Consider the following 26,586-nt stretch of genomic DNA (forward strand, 5'->3'; position numbering starts at 1 on the left):
CAACAAATATTTACTTGAACACTCACTACATTTAAGACACCTTTTGGGGCACATTTTTTATTTTACCGTCTTTTCCTATAGTCTCCTGTAGCAGCCATACAAATTAGCACCACAAAAACATGTAGGCTAAGCCTAAGAAAAAGCAGGTGGCTGGTAAGAATCTTTATAAAAATAAAAAATAATGATCTACCTTTCTAATGCTGAACTTCCTTGAGCTACCGATATTGTTGCTGTCAGTTAAATCATTGCTGCAGAATTGATAATTGTAGGAAGGGCTAATGTTCAAAGCACATAAGGTTTATTGGTGGAGTTTTTTTGGTCATTTTTTAACTGCTATTACATTTTAAGTTTTTCCCCTACCCTCTTTTTAAATTTTATGTGTTAAGTCATAATGTTTTCCTTTATTTGTTGTATTTTTTTGGAAGGCTGAAGAGTCCCTTAAATTGCTTGTCCAGGCATTCCTTTAAAAAAAAAAGTTTAGTCTTTTATTTAAGCCCCATCCCCTCAAGGCATCTCTTTATTAGAGGGAACATGATCTTCTTTTCAGTGTTTCCATTCTCTCATTTTTATCTGTTTGAAGCAAATCATCTTTGACTTTCTGTGCAAGCTGTTCTTTGTTTATCATCTAATTGTACTATTTTATGGAGTGGAGAAAATGGGCACTCGATGCTACTGTGAGGTTGCTATGGAAAAGAGTATCTGACCACATAAATCTAAATCAAATGGGTTGCCTTATCTCTTAGGTTGAGTCCTTGGATGAGTGGGAACTGGCACTGAGCTTGGGACTAGGGGTTTACATAACTTTGTTTAGACAGAGTCCCTGCCCTTGGCACTATTAATTTGTATTGAACAGTTTAAGTAGGCTTTTTTTCTGGCTTGAGTTTTTTTTTTTTTTTTTTTTTTTCGTTTGGTTGTGGATTTTAGAAGTCTTAAAGGCTGTGCCTGAAAGGCCAGGTAAACCCCAGCTGCAAGTATCCAAGAGAGAAAATAACTTAATGTCTATTTCTTATTGTGCTTAGAAAGGAGAAGGCAAAAACGACACTTAAAAAAGCAAAATTAGAACAAAGGCAATTCCATAACAACTGACATTGCTGCTGAAATAAGAGATGGAAATGTCCTGTATTTGATGTGGAGAGGTATTTGATTCAAAGCTGAAAAGTTAAACTGAGCTGTGCCTTTTCTCTTATAAGCACCTAATTTTCAGCATTAGTTTTGTTGTAGCCACTTCTACATTAGCCATGTGTTGCTATGTCCAGAGTTCTAGTTACTGGCTCATAGGGGGAAAATAGGTAAGTGACCACTTGAATAAAATCCTTTGTTATTTCTACCCAGTTAGTAGTATTTGCACTGAAACCATATTTTATCGTGATCCTTGGGCTTCATACATAAACCTTTATGGTACACGGTGTGTTGCAGGAAGGAGATCTTGGGTTTGTTAGGCAGGCCTGATTTTAATGTAAATATGCATTTTCCCATTGTCTGGATATTGGTGTTAAATGCTTTGTAAATAATTTTTTCTCACAGAAGTAATACATCTTCATTATATACAATTTACAAACTCAGAAAAGCTTAAAGTATCAAATTAAGATTATTTTCCTGCAATCTAGAGATCACCACTGTGGTTAACATTTTTATGTATTTCCTTCCAGTCTTTATATTTTTACATAATTGGAATCCTCATATATAGTTTTTATCCTGCGTCTCATTTAACATTATATTGTCCCATTTTCTTGTGTCATTTACAATTACTTTATAATATGCTTTTTAAAGACCAAATATTTCACCATAGGTCTGTGCCAAATTTTATTAAATTAACTTCTTTATAAAATTAAGTCATTGTCAAGGAACATGATATATCTTTTTTTCAGGTCCTCTTTTATATCTTTCAGTAAAATTTTATAGTTTCTTAATATATATAGTTTTTAGGTTAAGTATTTTGTGGTGGATTTTATTTGCTGCTATTGCGAGTGGAGGTTTTTTCTATGTCCTTCTAATTGTTTATTACTAGTATACAGAATAGCTGTTGAGTTGTGGATATTTATCTTTTATCCAGTTGCTTCATTGAAATTTATTTTTAATCTTTTTTGCTTTTCATTTTGTTTTTTCATTTTGGTAGCTAACCTTAATCATCTATAAATAATAATTTTGTCTCTTTTCTAGTAGCTACTATTGTTGTACACTATACCAGTGAGAATTTTGGGACCAGTGGTAAATGATGATGTTTCTTGTTTGGCTCCTGATTTCAGTGAGAATGCCTCAGGTGGTATTTCACTGTTAATGACATTATTGCGTGTTGATTTGACAGGGTTTTTTTTTAAATTAAGAAACTGCATTTATTTCAAGTTTGCGTTTTTTAAAATTATGAATGTATACTGAATTTTAGCAAATGTCTTTTTGGTATTTATGGAGATGATTTTATTCTTCCTTATTTGACCAATTGGTACACTGTATTGTACTAATTTCCTAAAATTAAACTGTCCCTTGTTTATCCATTATTCAACAAATATGTGTTGAGTGCCTTCTATTTGTCAGGCACTTTTGTAAGTGCAGAATCAGTACAGAACGACAAAGATAAAGTTGCTGTTCCTACTTTGGTTCTTGCTTCTGTGCAATTCAGTACTAGTGTCACACAGATACCTATAATTCAATCATTCATTCTATAAAAATATGACTATCTTTTATGTGCCAGGAACTGCCCTAGGCTCTAGGGATATAGCAGAAAGCAGTACAGTCATGATACTTTAAGGATTTTAATATAGGAAACAGACTTTAAACTGATAAGATACAGATAATTGTAGTTTTGTTTGTTTGTTTGTTTGTTTGAGATGGAGTCTTGCTCTGTCCTCCGGGCTAGAGTGCGGTGGTGCCATCTTGACTCACTGCAAGCTCCGCCTCCCAGGTTCACACCATTCTCCTGCCTCAGCCTCCCAAGTAGCTGGGACTATAGGCGCCTGCCACCACGCCTGGCTAATTTTTTGTGTTTTTAGTGGAGACGGGATTTCAACATGTTAGCCAGGATGGTCTCGATCTCCTGACCTCATGATCTGCCCGCCTCGGCCTCCCAAAGTGCTGGGATTACAGGCGTGAGCCACCATGCCCGGCCCAGATAATTGTAGTTTTAATAAATGCTCTTGAGGAAAAGTACTAAGAGTTTATGAGAGGAGTAAGTATATTAGGAGGGTAGTCAGGGAAGACCTCTTCGAAGAATTGACATTTAAATTGAGACCAGAGGGGCTAAGTAAGAGGCAGGTTAAGATGGGAGAGAGAAGAATTTACCAGGTAAAGGGAATCACAAGGCTCCAGGCTGGGAAGTAGCTTGACACTTTCTTTGAAGTGATAGAAGACCAGGGTGCCTAAAACAGGTCTTGGGCACCAAGGTAAGAAAAACAGGCTGGGGGCAGATCTGGCAGGATCTTGTAAGCCTTGTATTAAATCTGAATTTTGAGATTTCAAAAATGAGAATCATATGAAGGATTTTATGCTGGGTTGTCATCATTTGCATGGAAGCAGAGAGACCAGTTAGGAGGCTGTTTCTGTAGTATAAGCTAGAGAGTGTGGTGGCATTAGTAACGAAGAGAAGCAGTCAGACTTGATAGATGTTTTTGGAGGTAAAATCCATAGGAATTGGTTTGGGTGTAAGAGGTGAGAGGAAGTGTCAAGGATGAATCTCGGGTTTCTGACATGAGTGTGGATGATGGTACCATTTGCAGAAATAAGAATACTGCAGAAAGAATGAGTTTTCCTCAAGGGAGAAGGGTCATGAATTTAGTCATGTTTAGTTTGAGATTTTTTTTTTTTTTTTTGAGATGGAGCCTCGCTCTTGTCGCCCAGGCTGGAGGGCAGTGGCGCAATCTCAGCTCACTGCAACCTCCACCTCCCGGGTTCAAGCTATTCCCCTGCCTCAGCCTCCTGAGTAGCTGGGATTACAGGCACCCGCCACCATGCCCAGCTGATTTTTGTACTTTCAGTAGAGACGGGGTTTCGCCTTATTGGCCAGGCTGGTCTGGAACTCCTGACCTCAAGTGATCTGCCCACCTCGGCCTTCCAAAGTGCTGGGCGTGAGCCACCTCACCCGGCTGAGATTTTTTTTGAGACACTTGAGTGTAGATGATAAATTGGCAAGTGAATGTATGCATCTGAATCTCAGAAGAAAGTTGTCTGGGTCACTAGCACATAGATGATATTCAAAGTCATAAGAGATGATGTGATTGTGTGTGGACTATGCTATCCAATACAGTAGCCACTGGCTACATGTGCCTATTTAAAATAATTAGAAATAAGATGAGAAATTCAGTCCCTCAGCTGCAGTAGTCACATATCAAGTTGTTAGCTACCATATCGGACAGCACAGTATAAAGCATGCTCATAGTCACAGAAAGTCCCATTGGACAATACTGGTATAGAATGAGAAAAAAGATTTATGTTTGAACTTGAGGAACTCCACTTTTAAATGTTAGATAGAGGAAGAGATACTTCACAAAGGGCACTCAAAATTAGTGATGAGAGAGAAACTAGATGAGTATGGTATCATAGAAGCTTTTGGAAGAGATTATATCAAGCCCTGATTAACTGTTGATTTCTGCTAATAGGTCTAATAAGATGACTGAAGAATATCCATGGGATGGAGGTTATTGGTGAACTTAAAGCAATTTCAGATAAGTAGTGGGTATGGAAGTCATATTGGAATGGATTCAAGTGAGAAATGGGAGGTCTGTGACTGTGTGTCTTTTAAAGAAACATAACTGGAGGGGAATATAGAGATGGACTGGAATTGGAGGGAAATCTGAGATGCAGGAGGATTTTTGTTTTTCAGATGAGAAGGACTTAGAACACGATTATATGCTAATGTGGAGGAGCTAGTGAAAGGGAAAGCGTTAAGGATATGGGGGTGTGTCTAGGGATTAGTTGTGAGTAAGATTACTGAGAGAATCAGAGGAGTTGTAATTCAAAGTGAAGGAGGCTTGATAGGAGGGATCTTCTTCCTTGTATCAGTAGGGAAAGGATGAGATGAGTACAAATACAGATAAGTTTCCATGTGATAGCTTTATTTTTTCTCTGAAGTATGAGCTGAAGCATTCTGTTTAAGAGGGCTCAAGAAGATGGGGGATCCAAATTTTGAGGATAAATGAGTAGGTGTGGAACCGTTGTTTCAGATAGTAGTTGGAGACTGATTGTAGGAACTTAGGTTGCTTCCTGTGATAGAGGACCCAGTTGAGATTGGCAATCAGGAATGTATGATGATACCCATCTGGTTGTGGGTGTGCATATTTATCCCCTCTGGTTGTTCAGGTATAAGTACAGAAAGGCAATTAGTTGGATTTCTGAGGGTTGGTATTTAGCCAGGTAGGTGCCACGGAAGAACAGAGGGGTAAGGCAGTTCTGGGTTTTTGCAAGAGTGTAATGATGGCATCTGTTTGATAAAAGGGGAAGTGAGAGCAAGAAGGGGCTGACGGATAGTAAGAAAACGGAGAAATCAATGGGCTGGAGGTTCCCATCAGGCAAAAAAAAAAAAAAACAGTTACAGTGGGGATAATGAGCAAGTAAGTTGGAAGGAGTAACATGTCAGGGTGGGATATTTGAATTAGAGGTTTATGAAGTGGTGGTGTTTCTATGATGACAAAATCCAGGGTATAACTGAGAGGGTCCCAGTAGCAACTGAGGAAGTGGTGGCTGAGGTGGAGGGGGAATGTCATTGGATGAGGAAGTTGAAGGTGTTGACTGGGTTTTCTGTGCTAATTTTAAAGGGACCCAAAATTAATGGCAGGATGGTGCATGATCTTGTAGAGGAAAGGGAGGAAACGGTAGATCCCAATGGATGAGCTTCAAAGGAGAAAGGATTTTGCCTGAGGGAGAAGGAGAAAGAGTAGTCTGGTGGTGTTATTAGGACAAATAAAGACACCAACTCAAAATTACTTCAGGTGTGAGAGAATATAAACAGACTCCATTAAGAGGGTTAGGCCGGGCACGGTGGCTCACGCCTGTAATCCCAGTACTTTGGGAGGCCAAGGTGGGCGGATCACGAGGTCGGGAGTTTGAGACTAGCCTGGCCAACATGGTGAAACCGCGTCTCTACTAAAAATACAAACATTAGCTGGGTGTGGTGGTGTGTGCCTGTAATCCCAGCTACTCAGGAAGCTGAGGCAGGAGAATCGCATGAACCTGGGAGGTGGAGGTTGCAGTGAACCGAGATAACGACATTGCACTCCAGCCTGGGCAATAGAGACTCCTTCTCAAAAAATAAATAAATAAATAAATAAATAAATAAATAAATAAATAAATAAAAATAAGAAGAGGGTTGTAGGAGAAGTGCTCCTCCTAGGGACCAGCCAGTTTTGCAGTTGACTGTGAATTTTAATGTGGACCTATGGTCAGATCACTCGGAAACTACGAGTGCCTGGGCTTCATCTCCAGAGGTTCTGTTTTAATTGTCCTGGAGTGGGGCCTGGGTTCAATATTGTTTTTAAAGTGCCTCTGGTGGCCAGGCACAGTGGCTCACGCCCGTAATCCCAGCACTTTGGGAGGCCAAGGTGGGCGGATCACAAGGTCAGGAGTTCGAGACCAGCCTGACCAACATGGTGAAACCCAATCTCTACTAAAAATACAAAAATTAGCTGGACATGGTGGCGGGCACCTGTAATCCCAGCTACTCAGGAGGCTGAGGCAGGAGAATTGCTTGAACCCGTGGGACAATGTTGCAGTGAGCCGAGATCACACCACTGTGTTCCAGCCTGGGCAACAGAGCAAGACTCCATCTCAAAAAATAAATAAAAACAAAAATAAAGTGCCTCTGGTAATTTTAATGCATGCATAGTTGAGAACTACTGAGAGATGCAGAGAATATTCAGATGAAGTTGAGGATGTAGGAGTGTTTGCAGATCACAGAGGTCCAGAAGGTTTTAGGATGGACAAGAAGAGTAGAAGGTTGAGTCTTGAGGTAATTTATTCTCTTAAGCAACATGGTGAGGGAGCATCAAGTGTTATTTTGTAAGCAATTTCTGGAATCTTCTGGCCCATTAAATAGGTCAGTTATATATTTGCTAAAACATGTCTTTCAAGAATTGTGTGTTTGTGTGTGTGTGAGATAATAAGGGTTTTTGTTCTAAATTTATGTCAGATAGAAACTACTCTTTTAAAACCACATTTAGTATAAATAATCTGAGAAAGAAAGGACTTGTTAGGCCCTGAAGGAGTTTTCCCTATATCTTCATGGCTGCTATAATTGACAGTTTTTTCCTTCCCTCCCTTTTTTCCTCTCTACAGTGGCACCCTCATTAATTTTCTTATCCGTAGTCTATTTGGGTGCCTTCTTTCACATTTTTCTCCATTTTTATCTCTTTTCTTCTAATTAATTATTTTATTTTCCTTTTTGTAACTCATTTTACAAAGACAGAAAGAAGAAGAAATGCAGAGGACAAAAAGCCAAAGGTTCAGAAGTGGATTTCCACCATAAAAAACTAGGATTTTCGTTTCATTTTCTCATGTATTTGTTATTTACATGTGGTAAAGAGTCCAGTTCATCAGTCATTAAATACTTTCTGTCTGTGAAGTCTGATGTTACTGTCACCAGTAGAGTGACCAGCAAGCCTTATTTGCCTGGGACTTTCCCAGTCTTAGCATTGGAAGTCCTAAGTCCTAGGAAGCCTCTGAGTGCCATACAATGCTGGGACAGTTGGTCACCCTAGACTCCTGAAAGTGCTGGGTTCCCTGTATGTGCACCCTGCATGTGTACCCTGCCTCTTGCCCTTAAGGAGCTTGTAGTTTCCAGAGGCATGAGAAAACAATGTATGTAATAAATCAGTTACAATAAGAATAGAAACAAGTACATAGGTTTCCTGGATCACCACATCCAAACAGTTGATATAGATGATAACTATAGGGCATCAGAAAAGGGGAGACAATATGTTATATACATAAGAAATTAAAGCCCTAGCTAACTTTGCTTCTAATTGTCCTAGTTTCCAATTGGCTGTACTTGAACCAAACCACTTCTGAGCATAGGTCATTATATTGTTTTTGTATGTTTATTCAAGACATACATTTTAAACTTGAGGTAATGAGTTGTAGATGCCTCTTTTCAGAATACTTCAAACCAGTATCACTATTTTTAAGTTATTTTGTAAATTTAATCTGTACTTACGGACAAACCATCCTACTTCTTTTATTCCCTTCGTGCTTCAGATACTCGGACAGTGTGATCTGGACTTGAAATGGTAGGAATTTCCAGCTAAGGAATGGGAGGGCGGGTGATTGAGGAATTTACCTTTTGCTGGAATTTGAAGGTCCCTGCTTTGATGTCTGAGAGATAGATCAGAACGCAGGAAAGTATGATTTTAGTATGTGTCATATCCTTAGATCGGGCTGCTCATGGACACAGTTCATCAGCCTTAGGAGTTCTCACTTCCCTTAGGGTTCCCTCTCTGCATCACCCCTTCCACCACCGTCATACTGACTCTCTTGATCTTGTATGTGTGCTTCCTATATTAGAGATCTGGAATATTTGTGATCTGGACCTTCTTCTATTAACCTGATAAGTTGAGAATATGATCCCAGTAAAACATTTTATCCCATAGCAGTATATGTATGGATTTGAATTCTTTTTAGGTGGCTGCAAAATTCGGGTTCAGGGGGACTGGATCAGAGAGCGCCGCTTTGAAATCCCTGATGAGGAACACTGTTTGAAGTTCCTCTCAGCTGTCCTTGCTGCTCAGAAAGGTAACTCAAGACTCAGCGATTTTCTTTCTTCTATTTCAACGGGAGTGGAATTCTGACATGCTGATACAGAGGAAAGTGGCCATTGGCAAAATACCTCACCCTTTAAGCCCTGATAGCTGATTTTTTTTTCTTCAGGAGTGAACACAGGGATAGGTTAGGGAAAAAATCTGCCCAGCTTTAAGGACACTAGGCAAGTTTTCAGAATATTCAGTGTCATGGCAAGAACAGCTTACCATAGACTATAATTCTCCTTCTGCCCCTAGATGACCCCAGAGCTGCCCTCATTTCCTTAGTTTCTTCCACTGTATCCAAAAATGGTGCTGGCCCCTGCATATAAGGAATGTTGAAAAAATGGCTTTTGGCTATAGTACATTCTACTCAATGAAAGACTTCCCAGTTTCTGACCATGAACCTTATCTCTCTAGCTCAGTCACAACTTCTTGTTCCAGAGCAAAAGGACTCATCTAGCTGGTACCAGAAATTAGACACTAAGGACAAACCTTCTGTTTTTTCAGGTACTAAAAAGTTCCTGGTTTCCTTGTTGCTATGGTCATTGCAGAGTCAGTAGATTTTTGTCAGGCCAAATATGGTGATGTAGATTAAAGCCAATGTCAGACACATTCTCCTGCAGAGTAGTTTTATCAAGTCCAGGCCCACTGACCATGTTCACTCCTTATCCTTTCTGTAGCATGGTAGCTGTTCAGGAGCCAGCTTAGCAGGGCGGTAGAAAGTACAAGCTCGAGAGCCAGACAGCCTGGATTTGAATCCCAAGTAAAGGACTTACTAGTTATACAACCTTCATCAAGTTACTCAACAACTCTGAACTTCCATTTTCCTTTCTGTAATATGGGAAAATTTTTAATAGTACTTCTTGGGGTTTTTATGATGATTAAGTGAGATAATGATATATTCTCTTACTCTCAACCAGGCATTGTGCTCAGTCTTCAATAAATGTTAGCTATTACTAGTCTGTTCCAAGTTCTTATAAACTTCTATTCTAATTAGCATATCAGTGCTTCAGGGATAGGTGTGCTTCTTCGAACTCCAATCCAAGTAATTTCTACCCTTATGATAGTTTTCTGTTTAGTAATACCACTGATCAAATTGTGATCAAATCAAAGCCCTGTTACCCTGGATATGTTGGATGTTAGATTTTTTCCACGTTTGACTTTGGGTTCTGTGTCTTTCAGGGCTTCTTGGATTTGAAGACAATTTTTCTTCCATGAATTTGGACAAGAAAATAAATTCACAAAATCAGCCTACTGGGATTCATCGGGAACCCCCACCTCCACCCTCTTCAGTGAATAAAATGTAAGTCCCATGTGAAAACATATTTCCCTTGTAGGAGAATTATAGTTTAAACAATTTTACTTTTGAATATCTCATTTATTTGCTAGGCTTCCACGTGAAAAAGAAGCTTCTAACAAGGAGCAGCCCAAAGTGACCAACACCATGCGGAAGCTCTTTGTACCAAATACCCAATCTGGGCAGCGGGAGGGTCTCATCAAACATATCCTGGCGAAGCGAGAGAAAGAATATGTCAACATTCAGACTTTCAGGTTAGTGTCTCTTTTGCTTCCTGAGTCTAAAAAGTTAGTGTATATAACAGACAGTGGCCTGTTGATATTTAAGACATTAGCCTAATTAAGAATCAAAATATGATAAAAAGGAATGGTTGCCTGTTTCAAGCTCCTGTCTCTATGCTGGCCAATAACATGCATATCAGAAATAATGCAGATGCTACAGTTTCCCTTGGATTTTCTTTTCTTTTCTTTTTTTTTTTTTTTTTTTTTTTTTGTGAGTCAGGGTCTCTCTTTGTCACCCAGGCTGGAGAGCAGATCATGGCTCATTGTAGCCTCAACCTCTCAGTCCTAAGCAATCCTCCCACCCCAGCCCTGCAAGTAGGTGGGACTACAGGTGCACACCACCACATCCAGCTAATTTTTGTATTTTTTATAGAGACTGGGTTTCACCATGTTGCCCAGGCTGGTCTCAAATTCCTGAGCTCAGGCAATTCACCCGCCTCGGCCTCACAAAGTGTTAGGATTACAGGCTTGAGCCACCATGCTTGGCCTTCCCTTGGATTTTCTAACTACTAATAATGCCATGTCTACTAATGTCTCTATTGAGTCCTAGAGAACCAAATCAAGGTCACATGTACTAGAGAATTTTCCCCTAGCACATTCCATAAGCAAGCGTGTTTATATATCTGGCCTGTTAAGTTTTTTTTTTTTTTCAGCCAGTATTAGAAAATTAAAGTCCATCATTACCACTAGCTCTTAACTTACTTACTTTGGTAAATAAAGAAAGTTTCACCCAGTCCTCTTGATTGGGAGGTCTATCTTGGATTCTTTCATCTGTATTATTATTTATTTCATCTTTACTTGTTGACATCTTCTTTTCTGGACCTGTGTATATATGCTGCATGTGAGATACCATGTGGCGTGTATCGCCAGTGCATGAAGCAACACCACCTTTCTTTGTTATTCATGAGCAGAATGTACCCTTCTAGTCCAAGATTCTAGTCCCATCTGCTATCCTGTCATACCTCATTTATTCTAATTCAGTCATAACTATATCACTATGCTAAAACTTCCAGTTCCTCATATTCCCCGCTATGCTTATATTTGTGTGTAAACAGTTAAGATAGTCGTGAGTTTTCCCTTCTGCTTTCCCCCTTAATACTATGTCTGCCTCATCAGAATTTCCTACACAGATGTCCTTGTAATCCTTCAGGAAGTGAGTTTCTGGAGTCAACTATAGCCCCTTATAGAACATTTATCCATATTTGACTAGCTTACAGCATGAAGATACCTCTTCTCCATCCATAAGCTCTCCTTTCAAGTAGGAGTTTGGATGGAGCTTAATTGAAAGGAAATGTGGTATAGCAATTACCTTTGCATTTGTTAAAAATAAAGACTTGGTTTCCTTCTGTAGTTTTACTTAATGTAAAATTTAGAGAAAATAAGCCCACTGCCTTTGTATTCTAGATGCAAAAGATCTTTCTTACATATGTGGCAAAACATTTTGAGGAATTATGTTAGCATATTGTGAACATACCTTTGTATGGAAGCGAGAAGAAAGACCTTCTGTTGGTTTATACTTGATCTTTGTTTTCAAATTATCTTTTTATATTATGTATTAGATTTTTTGTTGGAACTTGGAATGTGAATGGCCAGTCTCCAGATAGCGGGTTAGAACCTTGGCTGAACTGTGATCCCAATCCTCCTGATATCTACTGCATTGGGTAAAGAACACTTCTGGAATTTCCTTTTGGCTATATGTTTGGTGTTCGTTTACATGATGTTTTGCCTTTTTTAAAAAAGACTGGTAAAACCTACTGTAGACTATACACGGGAGTTAACTTGCGGGTCAAATTTGTGAGAACAGAAAGGAACAGATACCTAAAATGGTGTAAGGAAGCATCTAATTTTCTTGAAACCCATAGGAATCTATATATTCTGCATAGAAACTAAGACTTGAGGTCAGTTCTAACAGTGACAGTTTCTAGGATATAAGAGCAAAGCTCTACTGTTACCCTCTGTGGGAGGTATTTTGATTTATTTTTTGCATAGCTTATGAATGTACTTGTGGGAATTCTTTAGAAAAGAAAGCTACTTGTTCTTACTGATAACCTGGGTGAACAGAGCAGTTCTATAAAATTTATCTCTCTCCCATCTTTTTTTCATCTAATGTTTCAACATATGGGACAGGAGGTAGCCAGAGATAATTATGGGATATGTATAGATCTCACATCCCTTTTTTCCTCAGATTCCAAGAACTGGACTTGAGCACAGAAGCCTTTTTCTACTTTGAATCTGTGAAGGAACAAGAATGGTCCATGGCTGTAGAGAGAGGTTTGCATTCCAAAGCCAAGTATAAGAAAGTAAGCCGCATTTAATTATCTTTTTAAGTATATGACTAAATAGGGCTCACCGGGAGTTACTCCATTATCTACAACTTGTTCCAAAAGAATAGTTTAATTGAATTCTTCTCTGTGTGTAATACTGGGATAGGGCAGATTGATTATTCATCCTTATTTCCTAGAAAAAAAAATGCCTAAGCTTTCTGATACTATATTTTCATTGCTTAGATAGCTTTTAGGGGAAAAAAAGAATTTTATTATTCTTATATCAATACTTAGTTTGAAATAATTACATATAAGATTTCTGATTTATGCAATAAAACTTGAAGATTTAGATTACTCACTGACATGGTCAGAATTGAATGCTTTACAGAAAAGCAATATGAAACGTGGGCGCATGGTGCATGTGTTGCAATCAGAGCAAGAATAGAAGTGGTGTGGAATTTGAACGAGTTCTAAACTTGGTTTTAAGTTAAGAGGAGAGTCGACTTTAGCAAGATGGGCCAATTTGTTTGTCTTTAGAAGGTGTGTGGTAGAGGCATGTAGCTACCAGAAGAGTTAATTACAGGGCTATCATACTAAGCTCTCTAAAAGAAGTAATGTGAGTAATTTTTCTCTACATCTTCTAACAGTTTATATAGGTAATAAAACTCCTGGGGATGTTATTCTTCTCATATAGGTCCCTGACTAAGGCATATCTCAGACATATTTCTAGCTGTAGTTTACAAGTTAAAAGTAGGTGAAGTAAAAAGGATTGCTGTCTGGTTGATTTCAATTTCTTAGAAAATTAGACATCAGAAACTAGGAAGGAAAGGTGGAAGGAAAAACCTGGGATAGTGGCTTTATTATTTGAACTTTTAATGCTGCTTACTCCTGGTAGGCTAAGAAGTGATTAAAAGAATAGATCTAGAGCTGAAAGTACTCATTGTCCCTCCAGGCTTTTAACTCTTATTGGTCAGTGCCAGATTAGAGCCTCCCCAGAGAATATTGGTTTCCACTTGATGGGGTCCACTGAGAAATTAAAGGATATGAAGTCAGATTTGGGCACTGGTATATCATCTTGATGGAAAATTAGTCGTGGGACATTAGAAATGTGGCAAAGATTGGTATTAACATTAACCTTTTATAACTCCCTGGAACTCATAGGTTCAACTGGTGCGCCTTGTTGGGATGATGCTTCTTATATTTGCCAGAAAGGATCAGTGTCGATATATTCGTGATATTGCTACAGAAACAGTTGGAACTGGAATCATGGGGAAAATGGTGAGTTACTTTGGAAATGAGCTTGATTATTATTCATGTTCATGTAAAGTTCAGTTGCTAGTTCTGTGTACTAATTGAATAATTACTCTTGCTAACAGGGAAACAAAGGTGGGGTAGCTGTGAGATTTGTATTTCACAACACCACCTTTTGCATTGTCAATTCCCATCTGGCTGCCCACGTGGAGGACTTTGAGAGAAGGAATCAAGATTATAAGGACATTTGTGCGAGAATGAGTTTTGTGGTCCCAAATCAGACCCTTCCACAATTGAACATCATGAAACATGAGTAAGTGGTTAACTCACCTGTAGCCTTTGAGTAGTGGCTACAGGAGTTTGGATAGTGAAGAGATTAAATGTGGTGAGATGCTGTAGAGCTGTGAAGAGTGAAAGATTACCAGTGAGGGATTGGGGTCACAAAGAAGAGAGGGTTTTTGAGTAATAAGAATCATTGAGGCAGAGAAATTAGACTTGATATCAGAGGAAAGGATAGTTCTATTAGTGGGGCACCTAGAATAATGCTGGAGGGTCTGTAGTTGGAGTCAGTTTTTATTGTTTTTATGATAAAATAGAAATATTCTTTGCAAATGTAATAAAAGATAAAATTAGAAGTTAAATTTCCTCATTTCTTATTCTCTACCTAGCCAGTCCCTCTCTCCAAAGGAAACCATTCTTAACAGTTGGGTGTGTAGCCTTTTAGATCTGTACTGTCTAATATGACAACCAGTAGCCATATATGGCTGTTAGGTACCTGAAAGTGACTGGTCCAAATTAAGATACACTGTATGCATAAACTATATATTGGATTTTAAAGACTTAGGAAAAAGATGTATGATATCTTGATTTCTAAAATATTGATCACATGTTGAAATAATTTGGATATATTGAGTAAAATGAAATTTATTGATATTTTCACTTGTTTTTTTCTTTTTAAATGCAGCTACTAGAAAACTTAAAATTATATTGTGAGGTGCATTATAATTCTATTAAATAGCACTATTCCAGCCTTTTGTCTATTCACATACAAACACACACATAGGTACTTGGTGTATAAGACTGTATTATTCTATTTATTGTGGATTCCTTTCCAAGCCAGTATATATAGATCTACATTATTATTTTTAATGGCTGTGCTTATTAAAAACAGGCAGCAGAGAGAGGTCAGTGAAGAATGAGATTTAATAAGCATAGAAGCAGAGATGTGTTGAGGAGTAGATATGGTGGTGGTAGAAAATGATTAGTTTTAAAGAAATTAATATAGAGAGTAGAGTAATTGGGGAAAGAGGAGGAAAGAGTAGGGATATTCAACTATTTTCCATAATGTCTCAATAATTAGGATCATGTGGAATTCTATTTCACAGTGGTAAAGTCAAGGCCTTAAAATGTATGGTCATGAAGTTGCCATGAAATTCCATAAATTTATTTTCCCAGATTCCATAAATTTCATGTTGCATTTGAGATTGTCAGAATGACCCATTGGGAACTTGAGATCACTCAACAGGAGAGTCCATTTTGATGTGTTAATTGCATTGTCTCCCTTTGTGGGGCTCTCAGCCCATCTAAGGGCCTGTTGCTGTTATTGGGAGCTGAGGATCCCATGGAATGCAGGTCTCCTTCCTGCCTGTAACTTGGGCAATGGTAGACCGATCAGGCTTCACTAGAGAGCCCTGGACCTACTTTTCTTAGTGGGTCCTGCCTGGGAGAGCTGTCACTCAGACCATGCAGAACTTAGTGGAGAGCCTGCAGCACTTCAGGACTCTGAGAGGCAGAAAACATTCAGATTCTCTTCCCCTAAAGACCTGGCTAGCAGCCAGGCAAAATTTTGAAGCTAGTCCAGCAAATAAACTGCATGCTTCTCAGTCCATTAACTCCTTGGCTTCTGAATCCCATACATAATATTTCCCCTTTTCATTCTTCATGTATAGAGTCCTGTTCTCCCACCTATTTTGTAATCCATTGTCTCTCTCAGGTGTTGATAGTAGTTGCCCTCAAAGGATTAGTTACAACTTTAAACCCCTTGTGAGATAGTGGTGAGTGAGCCCTTATCAATAATCTACCCATTTTTCTTCTCTCCATCCTTCTCTGTTTTTTTTATGCTAATCGCTGCTACTTCTGTTCGTACATTTTTTTGATCCTTAGTGTTGTCATTTGGTTGGGAGATTTGAATTATAGACTCTGCATGCCTGATGCCAGTGAGGTGAAAAGTCTTATTAATAAGAAAGACCTTCAGAGACTCTTGAAATTCGACCAGGTAAGTAAAGTTTCATTTTATAGGGACTTTCCTAGATGGGAGATGAGATTGTTAGAGTTATGGGAGGTATATCTTACTCTAGGGAGTGATGGAAACGTCTTACTGTCTTGTGAAAACAGTGTGACTAGTGATGCATTGACTACATACAAGATTTGTAGTGCTTTTATTAAGTGCTTGGATGGGAGAAGGGAAGATAACATTAGTGATAAAAAGTAAATACAACATTTATTCAAAACGTCTTTATCATTAAGAGATTTCAGAGATTTGTATAAATGAGTTGGCGAATGGGTGGGGTTAATTGGAGAACACTTCCTGGAGGAAGTGGGCCTTCAGCTATGTTGATGTGGTTTGGCAGATGGAACAGTGAAAACTGTTCTATGATTACTTGGCAGGCTGAGGAACAGCTTGGAGGTAAAAGAGGGAGGCCCTGTGAGGGGAATTGGGAAGCACAGAAAAGAAATTTGTCCGGGATCAACAGCATAGGCCATGGGCTCATGGGAACTAGATGATAAGTTGAAGCTAGCTGGTATTTAAAACCTGCAGAAAAAGCATTGAGTCGGTAACATTTACATAAAACCTGATATTCAAGAACCTGGTTTCCATATATTTGAAGCAGTAAATTTGCCTCAGAACCTGGCATGTGACTTGAATTTTTACTTCAACATATGGATACTGGCTGCTAAAAGTGAATGCTTCTTATTGAGGGAAGAAAATGTTTTGACTTCATTCGAATAATCTTTAAATCGTTATGAGAGCCTTTTCAACCTTCAGACGTAGCCAACATTCAGGTGATTTGCAGCAGAATGGTTTTTGTAGTGAGCCATTCTTGTCCATGTCTATCTTCACATTGTGGTTGGCTGGCAAATTTCTTTGCTTTTTCTTTCTCTATTCTGCCTCCAAAAGGGGTACATTTAGGATAAATTCTGAGTCTTACGTAACTCTGGTAAAATATTTGAGTGAGGATCTTTCAAAACAATTTGAAACTATTCGCTGAATTTGGTTTGCGGAATTATTCATTCAACATTTGTGTGCTTTTTCTTTAAATTAAAATTATGCTGGGTGGTTTCTGCCCAGCTCCAAGGAACTTACAGTTATTCAGATTTCATTTTTCCATTTTACCCTCTGCCACTATTAGCAATAAAAGAATAGTGATGTGCTACTAACAAGCATCCTATCTGAGGGTGAGTTTAGATGCTGTGGGAATGCTGAGATTTAATTCATAAGGTATAGAAATTTCATTTATGTACTCTCACTACAGTTGTAAAGGTTGTGGAACTAGATACTTTGAAATGGGAACAGTGGCTTATCAACGTGATTATCTCTTATATTAAGATAGTGTTATCCTGCTTATTTGATGCTTCTTTCTATCTGTAGCTAAATATTCAGCGCACACAGAAAAAAGCTTTTGTTGACTTCAATGAAGGGGAAATCAAGTTCATCCCCACTTATAAGTATGACTCTAAAACAGACCGGTGGGATTCCAGGTAAAGTAATAAGAACCTTCTCACAGAAAAGGTTAAGGCTTGATCTTATTTCTGACCCTCCATATTGGTAAGGGGCTAGGAATTTTTTAGGCCATGCCATAAGCAGATATATAAACCTAATGGCTCAGTGCCTCAGTGCTATTATAGAACAATAAGAGTGTTTCATTCATCTATACTCAAAGGTGAGCCTATCTTAGGGAAGTTATTACTTATATGTCAAGATTGTTGAAGTTTTATGGGCTGCCTACTTTTTTTCACCTCAGCAGCTTAAATTTTTGCCTTCCTGATTTTGCCTTTGTTTCTTACCTGTTACCTGTTCTGGCTCTTTTTTTTCCCCAAACTACTCAGCTATTTAACTCAGGATACCAGAAGGCAAAAACAAAGCCATGAAAGGTTCTTCTAGCACCAGTAGCTCTCAATCCTTAAAAGACTTTAGAATCCCTTAGAGAACTTCAAAAAATACTGATGCTTGGACCTAATATCTGCCACAGCTGGAGAACACTGAGAACCACTGTTTAGTAGACCCTTTTGATTTCCTAATCATCCTAGTAAAGTGCCCCCAGTAAGTTCTTAGTGACTATTTGTCCTCTACCTACTATCTCTTTCTTTTCTTTTCTTTTCCTTTCCTTTTTTCTTTTTCTTTTCTTCTTTTTCTTCCTTTTTCTCCTAGCTGGCTGAGCACAGAAACTTGAAAGAGAAAGAATCCCCACGCATGTTCAGCTGTTTTGAACTCTGTGAGAGTACTGGCATGGGTGGGGAGTCGATATTCCTATGCTCCTAGGTAACTGGCCAGCAAATGAAGTGGCACTGTTAGATCTTGTACACTTTGCCATGTTTGTTTCACTCACCTGACTTTAGAGTCAGCTGCAGAGCTACTGATGAGAAATATCTGTGTCACCTTCTGGATCAGGTGTACAAGGTGTTGCTTGTTTTAATAGAATGATGAATAGGTTCTTTTTCCCTACCCTTGGTATTCTGTGGACTGACATTTGCTCGGACTTGCATGGTTTGATTTTATTTCGTCTCTATTAGAAGATGCTAGACTTGTCCATAAATGTCTGGTTTAAAGGAGAAATCAATACTGTTATTCTTCTCCAAAGATTAAGCCCAGTCTAGGGAGAGAAGATTGGAATTTTAGACTTGAGTAGTTATCTATCTGTTGTGAAGTGTTGATGCTCATAGAGTAAAGGGAAAGGAAGTGTTCAAAATATAATCCAAATCTTCTGAGGATATTGTAAGAATGTGCTATTTTCTCCTGTGGTGGCATTGTTGAAGATGTACTCCCAATCTTAACAGAACCATTCATTCATTAGATAGCTATTCATTGAGCACCTACTTTGCACCAGATACCATGCTAGGTTCTAGGAGTTCAGTGGCAAAAAAGCAAATACAGTCCCTTCACAGAGCTTGCAAAATAGTAGGGAAGATGATAGTTAGGGGTTGTTAGGGAAGGAGAAGTACACGGTTCTTTGGGAGCATGTAACAAGAGAGCCTAACCCTGATCTAAACCAGTGTGGTAGGTATTATGTTCTTGTGTGATATGTTCTCTTTATAACTCATTTCTTTACTTACAGTGGGAAATGCCGGGTTCCAGCCTGGTGTGACCGAATTCTTTGGAGAGGAACAAATGTTAATCAGCTTAATTATCGGAGTCACATGGAACTGAAAACCAGTGACCACAAGCCTGTTAGCGCTCTCTTCCATATTGGGGTAAACACTTGTTTGTACATTCATTTATTTGTGTGTTAAGTATCAATTACTAGAGGATTATTTAGACTCAGAACAGATCAGTAATTCAGCAAGCCATAAATGTTCCATAACCAGATAACCATTTGCAGCATTGAGAGGTTAGTGCCCCCAACCCTCCCAAATGCTGTCCGTAGAGCTCTTAATGCTCCAGGCCTTTTAGTGACACAGATGTTTCTCATGCTACATAGTGGTTAGGTGGTAACTTGAGCTTCCTAAAGTAGGTATGCATAATGAAGAGTTAAAAGCTAAGTTTTATCAGATAGTAAGGAAGGGAAACACCAGGAGAGAGATTCTGGGTGGAAGGGTAGAGACAGCAGGAGCAAAGGCACAGACTGATCAGAATACAACCAACTCTGTATATTGTCTTAAGGGATATAGTGTCATCCCTACACTTATTTTTTCTTTTTTTCTTTTTCGAGACGGAGTCTTGCCCTATCCTCCGGGCTGGAGTGCAGTGGTGTGATCTTGGCTCACTGCAACCTCCTCTACCCGGGTTCAAGCAATTCCCCTGCATCAGCCTCCCAAAGTGCTGGGATTACAGGCGTGAGCCACCGTGCCCAGTCAATGTTTTCTTTAACTCTGTTCTATCCTGGGCTGCATTAATGGCCGGTTATTTAATTTTCTGTCTGTATTGTGAGTAAAGTTTTTTTTCCCATTGTATTTTTAAACTGTGGGTTATTGGTATGTAGGTTATATCTTGTAATCATGCTGATTTAATTTGTTACAGCCAGTACATTTAGGTTATTTCTTGTGGATTTTTCAGATCTACAGCCCTATAATCTGTCAGAATGTATATAGTGCAGTGCTTAGTAGAATGGACTTTGTAGTAGACTTCTGAGGTTTGCATCCCAGTTCAACCACTTTCTAACTGTGTAACCATGGACAATTTATGTAACATATTTATGCCTCAGTTTCCTCCTCTATTAAGTGTGGGTAATATTGGTACATATTCATGAAGATTAATGAGTTCAGACATGTGAAGAGCATAATGGGATAGGTTTCTTTCCTCTGTGTGTGTGTTGATTTAGGGGGCTTCTGAGATAGATATCGCCAACCTGTTTTATCCTGCTCCTGTTTTAAGGAAGAAAGACTTTGGGGCTTTTCATTTAAGATCAGAATTAGTTATTGGTCTTAGAATAGATTTTAAATTTTATCAAGACAATCATGACTTTACTTTTGTCCATTTTGAAATTTTAAAATAATAATCATCAATAATAGTAACTGTTCCTCAGATAGCAGCTAGTGGCTGTGTGGCAGGGACTATGTGACACAATTTGCACACATCTCATTTACTCCTCACAACAACGCTTTGAGTTAAATACAGTTGATCCTTCAACAACATGGGTTTGAACTGCACAGATCCACTTATACCCAGATTTTTTCAACCAAATGCAGATGGAAAATACAGTATTCACAGGATGTGAAACCCACGTATAAGGAGGGCCAACTGTGGGACTTGAGTATGCGTGAATTTGATTATACACAGGCAGTGCCAGAACCAATCCCCCACAGATCTCAAGGGACAACTGTATTTCCCATTTAACAGATGAGCAGATGGAGAACAGCAAGTTGAAATAACTTATTTAAGAGCATTCAACTAGGAGGAGAGCTGAGATTCCAATCTCAAGTTGGCTTAACTCCCAACTCTGTGCACTTTCTACTACCCCACAATACCTCTATAATTCTATAGATCTTGATGAAATATACCTTTAGATAACTTCTTTTAGCCCATCTAATTTCTAGTTTGAACTTGCAGGCTGCCCCTTTTTCTTCATTTGAATTCTCTTAATCCATTTTGAGAGGATATCTTTCCTCAAATACTAACCTCTGGTTAGATCAGCTATGTCTGGCTTTTTTGTTTGTATTTCTTTTCAAAACCTTCAGATGTTTTTTGTTTGTTTGTTTGTTTTTTGAGACAGAGTCTCGCTCTGTCACCCAGGTTGGAGTGCAGTGGTGCAATCTTGGCTCACTGCAAGCTCTGCCTCCCAGGTTCACGCCATTCTCTTGCCACAGCCTCCCGAGTAGCTGAGACTACGGGCGGGCACCACCACGCCCAGCTAATTTTTTGTATGTTTAGTAGAGACGGGGTTTTACCATGTTAGCCAGGATAATCTCCATCTCCTGACCTTGTGATCCGCCCGCCTCAGCCTCCCAAAGTGCTGAGATTACAGGCATGAGCCACCGTGCCCAGCCAACCTTGGGATGTTTTTAATACTCCATACACATTAATGCAGAGCTTCTAGTGGGATATTTACATTTTTTTTCAGGCTTCTTGTGTATCTATGTATATCTTTAACAAAGATCTGCCTTTTGAGATCTGCCTAATGATTTTAAAATTATACAGCAATGACAAGTGCTTTTAAAAAAATTAAAAGGAAATTTAAGCAGAATTGACAGATAAGGCAGAAGTTCTTCAATCCCTGTTCTGTCTCTTACTCCCAACTTTGCCTAAACCCCCATTCCCCAGCCAGGCCACTACCCTTAGGAGTTTATATCTTTCTAGACCAGTGCTGTCCAATAGTGCTTTCTGTGATGATGGAAATGTCCTGTATCTGTGCTGTCCAGTCCAGTGGCTTCTAGCCGCAGGGGGCTATTGAGTACTTGAAGTGTGGCTAGTGCAACTGAGAACTGAATTTTTAATTTAATTTAATTTAAAGCAATTTAAATTAAAATTTCCTATGTGGCTAGTCACTATTGTACTAGACAGTGCAGTTCTAGACCTTTGTATATGCTTTTTTGTTCACCCATAGACAAAATACTGATTTGTGTGTGTCTCTATATCATAAACGGTCTCATATGTATGTGTTGGTCTGCAACTTGATTTTTTTTTTTAATCAGCAGTGTGTCTTGGAGAACTTCCCATCTTATTACATAAAGACCTAGCTCACCGTACTTTTTTTCAAATTCCTAATTTTGTCAGTAATTTCCTTTACTAAAATGGATGTGTCAGGTTGTGAAATACTTTGGGGTTTTCCCCCCCTCATTATCCTTGATTTGCCATTAAGTGCTGTGATCATGATAACCCGCTGAGAAAAAGTTTGATTTTATTGAGTAATCACCCCATGTTTTGGATTCTTGGGCATGCTATGATTAGAGACTTTAAAAACCACATTTTCACCACCATTGGCACCAATGACTGTTAACAAAGGAGCCAAGTGCACTGTGGCCAATTAATTTCAGAAGACTTTCTGTGGGCTGGCTGAGCTAGAGCTGGAATAGGGTTCCAACATTGCACTTGGTGCTGTGATCTGTTGCATTGGTTCTCCGACTTCAGTGGATGTAAGAATTGCTTAGAGAGCTTTAAAAAAAGTGTGGATGCATGTGTCCCCACCCCTAGAGACTGTGATTAGTAGGCCCAGGCAGCTGTGCTTTTAAGACATACTCAAGTTGATTCTGTCACATATCTAGTATATTGGAAGGAGTCTTAAACTAGTCCAGATGTCACCTTTGGTATTAACTGTAGCAGTGAGCAAGTTTGTTGATTGTTTTGTATCTTAATGTTCTCAACTATCAGAACAAAAATATTCCTTGTTTTGGTAGCCTTCCAGGTTGTGAAAATAAAAAGACATGTGCAAAATACTTTTGGAAATTAAAAGTTGCAAAGTTTTGTAAAAGTATAAAATTCATCTTAACCTAATGCTATAGTATGGACCCTGGTGATGGTAAAGTGATTGTTTGAGCCTCGGTTCTCTAAGAGTTACAGTTCAAATATGTGAAAAACTTCCCCAGTCTGAGATACTTGACTCAGCTTTGATGTTCTTATTTTCAACACTTTAAAAAACTTTTATTTTACTTTAAGTTATGGGATACAAGTGCAGAATGTATAGGCTTGTTACATAGGTATGTGTGCCATGTTGGTTTGCTGCCCCTATCAACCCATCATCTAGGTTTTAAGCCCCACGTGCATTAGCTATTTAACCTTAACGCTCTCCTTCCCCTCGCCCCACTACCTCGAGTGGCCCGGTGTGTGTTGTTCCCCTCCCTGTGTCCATGTGTTCTCATTCTTCAACTCCCACCTATGAGTGAGAATATGCGGTGTTTGGTTTTCTGTTCCTGTGTTAGTTTGCTAAGGATGATGGCTTCCAGCTTCATCCATGTCCCTGCAAAGGACATGATTTATTTTTTGAGGTGGAGTCTTGCTCTGTTGCCCAGGCTGGAGTGCAGTGGTGCAATCTTGGCTCACTTCAACCTCCGCCTCCCGGGCTCAAGGGATTCTCCTGCCTCAGCCTCCCAAGTGGCTGGGATTACAGGCACCTACCACCATGCCTGGCTAATTTTTTTTTTTTGTACTTTTAGTAGAGACAGAGTTTCAGCGTGTTGGCCAGGGTGGTTTCGAACTCCTGACCTCTAGTGATCCTCCTGCCTTGGCCTCCCACAGTGCTAGGATTACAGGTGTGAGCCACTGTGCCCAGCCTGATCTCATTCCTTTTTATGGCTGTATAGTATTCCATGGTTTATATTTACCACATTTTCTTTATCAAGTCTTATTATTAATGGGCATTTGGGTTGGTTCCATGTCTTTGCTATTGTAAGTAGTGCTGCAGTAAACATATGTGTGCATGTGTCTTTATAGTAGAATGATTTATATTCTTTTGGGTATATACCGAGTAATGGGATTGCTGGGTCAAATGGTATTTCTGGTTCTAGATCCTTGAGGAATCGCCACACTGTCTTCCACAATGGTTGAACTAATTTACACTCCTACCAATAGTGTAAAAGCATTCCTGTTTCTCCACAGCCTCACCAGCATCTGTTTCCACATCTTTTTAGAACCTTTGCTGTATGTATCAATTTTTTTTGACATGAATTTTTGTGAAATTTCCTAGTCTAAAAAAGAAACCAATATCTCAAGTTAAAATCTGTTAGTTATGTTAATTTTGGCATTGGTTTGTATGAAGTTTTAATATTGAAAAAAACACAGCTATATCAGGAAGCTGAAAGTGCTGTGTCAGGTGGAAAATTTTTTTATCGGTCGAGATGTGTTTATCTGTTGTCATGGTTTTACTCTAGTCTAGGACATTTTGTTTCAGCCATTTTCTAAAATGGCTGTAGGTTCCATTTATTAATATATTTCTGCTATTACATAATCTGAGCAGTGATATTATACTTCTTGGTATTGTACATAGAATCTAATAGAGTTAAAAGCTTTTTAATAATATTTTCTGCCACCTCACCAAGTTATGATTGTTAGAAACAGTAATTGCTGTGTGTTGACACTGTCATTTTGTACAGTGCAAGCAATCATTTTTACCACAATTACCACATTTTTTCCATTACCAAATAACTTAACAATGAAGCAAGAAAATATTCTTCCCAAATATTTATTATTGCCAAGCTCTTAACGTTGGGGTTTAACTTTTACAGGACGGTAGCCAGTTAATCTTACCTTTACCTTAAAGCGTGTGCTTCTATAATGCTTTGTTCAATTTGTGTTTGCTTTAGTGACCTCAAAAATTGTTAGAGACTCTTGGAGATATGAAAGTTGAGAGCACATAAAACTAAAGTAAGGATCTGTTTTCTTTCAGGTGAAAGTTGTGGATGAAGCAAGATATAGAAAGTGTTTGAGGATGTTGTTTGCACCACAGTTTATTTTAAATGGTTACTGTAATGACCAGTTTTAAATTGTTAGATAATCTCCAAGGGAGATGAGCTAGAAGGATATAAGACTGAAAAGAGGATACATTTTCTTTCAGGTGAAGGTTGTGGATGAACGAAGGTACCGGAAAGTCTTTGAAGATAGTGTACGCATCATGGACAGAATGGAAAATGACTTCCTTCCTTCCTTAGAACTCAGCAGGAGGGAGGTGAGCAAAAATACATGATCTCCCTGTCTACTGCTCACTGTGGTTAGCACAGAAGAAACTGCTACTTAGAAAAGGCAACATAGCAAAGTGGTTAAGCCTATGTCGCTGGAGTCAGACTGCCTCCATTCCAATTCTAGCACTGCTGTTTAGTAGATGTATGACCTCAGGCAAGTGTCTTACCTGCTCAGAGCCGCAGTTTCCTTTTCTGGATTAAGGGGTAGTTGTAAGGATTACATGAGTTAATACATGCGAAGCTCTCAGAACAGCACTCGGCACATAGTAAGCCCTCTGCTGTTAGATGCTCTTATTTAATATTTCAGAGTTGCTAGTTAATTTATATCTCAGAAACCAGGACTTGGTCACAGGATGAATACTCTGAACCAAGGTTGGGTTACCCTCTTAGGATCCTAGGAATGATCAGAGTAGCCTGGAGAAGTAGCAAGAGCCACCTAACTCCTTCCCTGCTGGTGTGAGTATAATAATACATGCAAGTGGATGGTGTGAAGTTGGTTCAGTTGGTGAATGTCTATGGCATTTGCACACCTGCTTAACAATTACCTTACTCCTCATATCCTCTATGGAATAATCCAACTGACTTACTTCCCCTACTAGTGATGCATGTTTGTGTCTGTCTGTTATTCCCCAGTTTGTGTTTGAAAATGTGAAGTTTCGGCAACTACAAAAGGAGAAGTTCCAGATCAGCAACAATGGACAGGTTCCCTGCCATTTTTCTTTCATCCCTAAACTTAATGACAGCCAGTACTGCAAGCCATGGCTTCGGGCTGAACCTTTTGAGGGCTACTTGGAGCCAAGTGAGTTTTCCCTTTACCACTGTCTCTGCTGGTGATGTCCTCATGACTCCCATCCCCTTGGTTTAACTTTCTGTTTTCTAACCACATGTCTCTTACCTTTACTGTCATATTGGTGATACCTCTGGTGTGTGTCCTGTCTCTTCCCCCTCATTGCTTAATGATTTTTTTAGAGGACACTTTTCTCTTGGTTCTTATACTCTTTTTGCTTTCCCACTGGAGGTTTTTCTATTACCATGTATCGTCTCTTAATTTCAGATGAGACAGTGGACATTTCTCTTGATGTGTATGTCAGCAAAGACTCTGTAACCATCCTGAACTCCGGGGAAGATAAGATCGAAGATATTCTCGTCCTTCACCTGGATCGAGGCAAAGATTACTTCCTGACCATCAGTGGAAATTACCTCCCAAGTTGTTTTGGCACATCCTTAGAGGCTCTGTGCCGTATGAAAAGACCAATCCGAGAAGTTCCTGTTACCAAACTCATAGACTTGGTAAGAACTGTCCCAAGACATAAACCTCTTTTACATTTAATTTTCACAATACTTAAGTGACGTCCTCATTATCTTTGTGCTTTCTGTCTTCTTTTGGCCACGGGGGATGTCAAATGATAAGAATGTTACTTTAGCACTATTTTGATTAGATTAAGCCT

The 26,586-nt window shown here is 39.0% G+C and overlaps 1 protein-coding gene and 1 long non-coding RNA gene across 7 annotated transcripts in view; both read left to right on the top strand.

The window, feature by feature from the left end:
• The window catches only part of LOC134736001 (uncharacterized), a 327,078-nt gene that overhangs the window by 284,350 nt on the left and 16,142 nt on the right, over positions 1 to 26,586 (top strand). The gene's annotated exons all lie outside the window — the stretch shown is intronic.
• The window catches only part of OCRL (OCRL inositol polyphosphate-5-phosphatase), a 50,985-nt gene that overhangs the window by 8,257 nt on the left and 16,142 nt on the right, over positions 1 to 26,586 (top strand). For 5 of the 6 annotated variants that reach the window (XM_055267824.2, XM_063634738.1, XM_055267825.2 and 2 more), the window contains exons 5-18: positions 8,602 to 8,712; positions 9,138 to 9,227; positions 9,903 to 10,023; positions 10,110 to 10,271; positions 11,858 to 11,959; positions 12,484 to 12,598; positions 13,724 to 13,840; positions 13,939 to 14,126; positions 15,977 to 16,088; positions 17,463 to 17,572; positions 19,147 to 19,282; positions 25,015 to 25,125; positions 25,772 to 25,937; positions 26,193 to 26,428. In XM_055267824.2, the coding sequence (XP_055123799.1) occupies positions 8,602 to 8,712; positions 9,138 to 9,227; positions 9,903 to 10,023; positions 10,110 to 10,271; positions 11,858 to 11,959; positions 12,484 to 12,598; positions 13,724 to 13,840; positions 13,939 to 14,126; positions 15,977 to 16,088; positions 17,463 to 17,572; positions 19,147 to 19,282; positions 25,015 to 25,125; positions 25,772 to 25,937; positions 26,193 to 26,428 (1,877 nt within the window). The remainder of the gene's footprint in view (positions 1 to 8,601; positions 8,713 to 9,137; positions 9,228 to 9,902; positions 10,024 to 10,109; positions 10,272 to 11,857; positions 11,960 to 12,483; positions 12,599 to 13,723; positions 13,841 to 13,938; positions 14,127 to 15,976; positions 16,089 to 17,462; positions 17,573 to 19,146; positions 19,283 to 25,014; positions 25,126 to 25,771; positions 25,938 to 26,192; positions 26,429 to 26,586) is intronic. The other variant, XM_055267827.2, reaches the window with a different exon arrangement.

The sequence above is a fragment of the Symphalangus syndactylus genome, chromosome X (genome assembly GCF_028878055.3).
Source record: "Symphalangus syndactylus isolate Jambi chromosome X, NHGRI_mSymSyn1-v2.1_pri, whole genome shotgun sequence".
Taxonomy (NCBI): Eukaryota; Metazoa; Chordata; class Mammalia; order Primates; family Hylobatidae; genus Symphalangus; species Symphalangus syndactylus.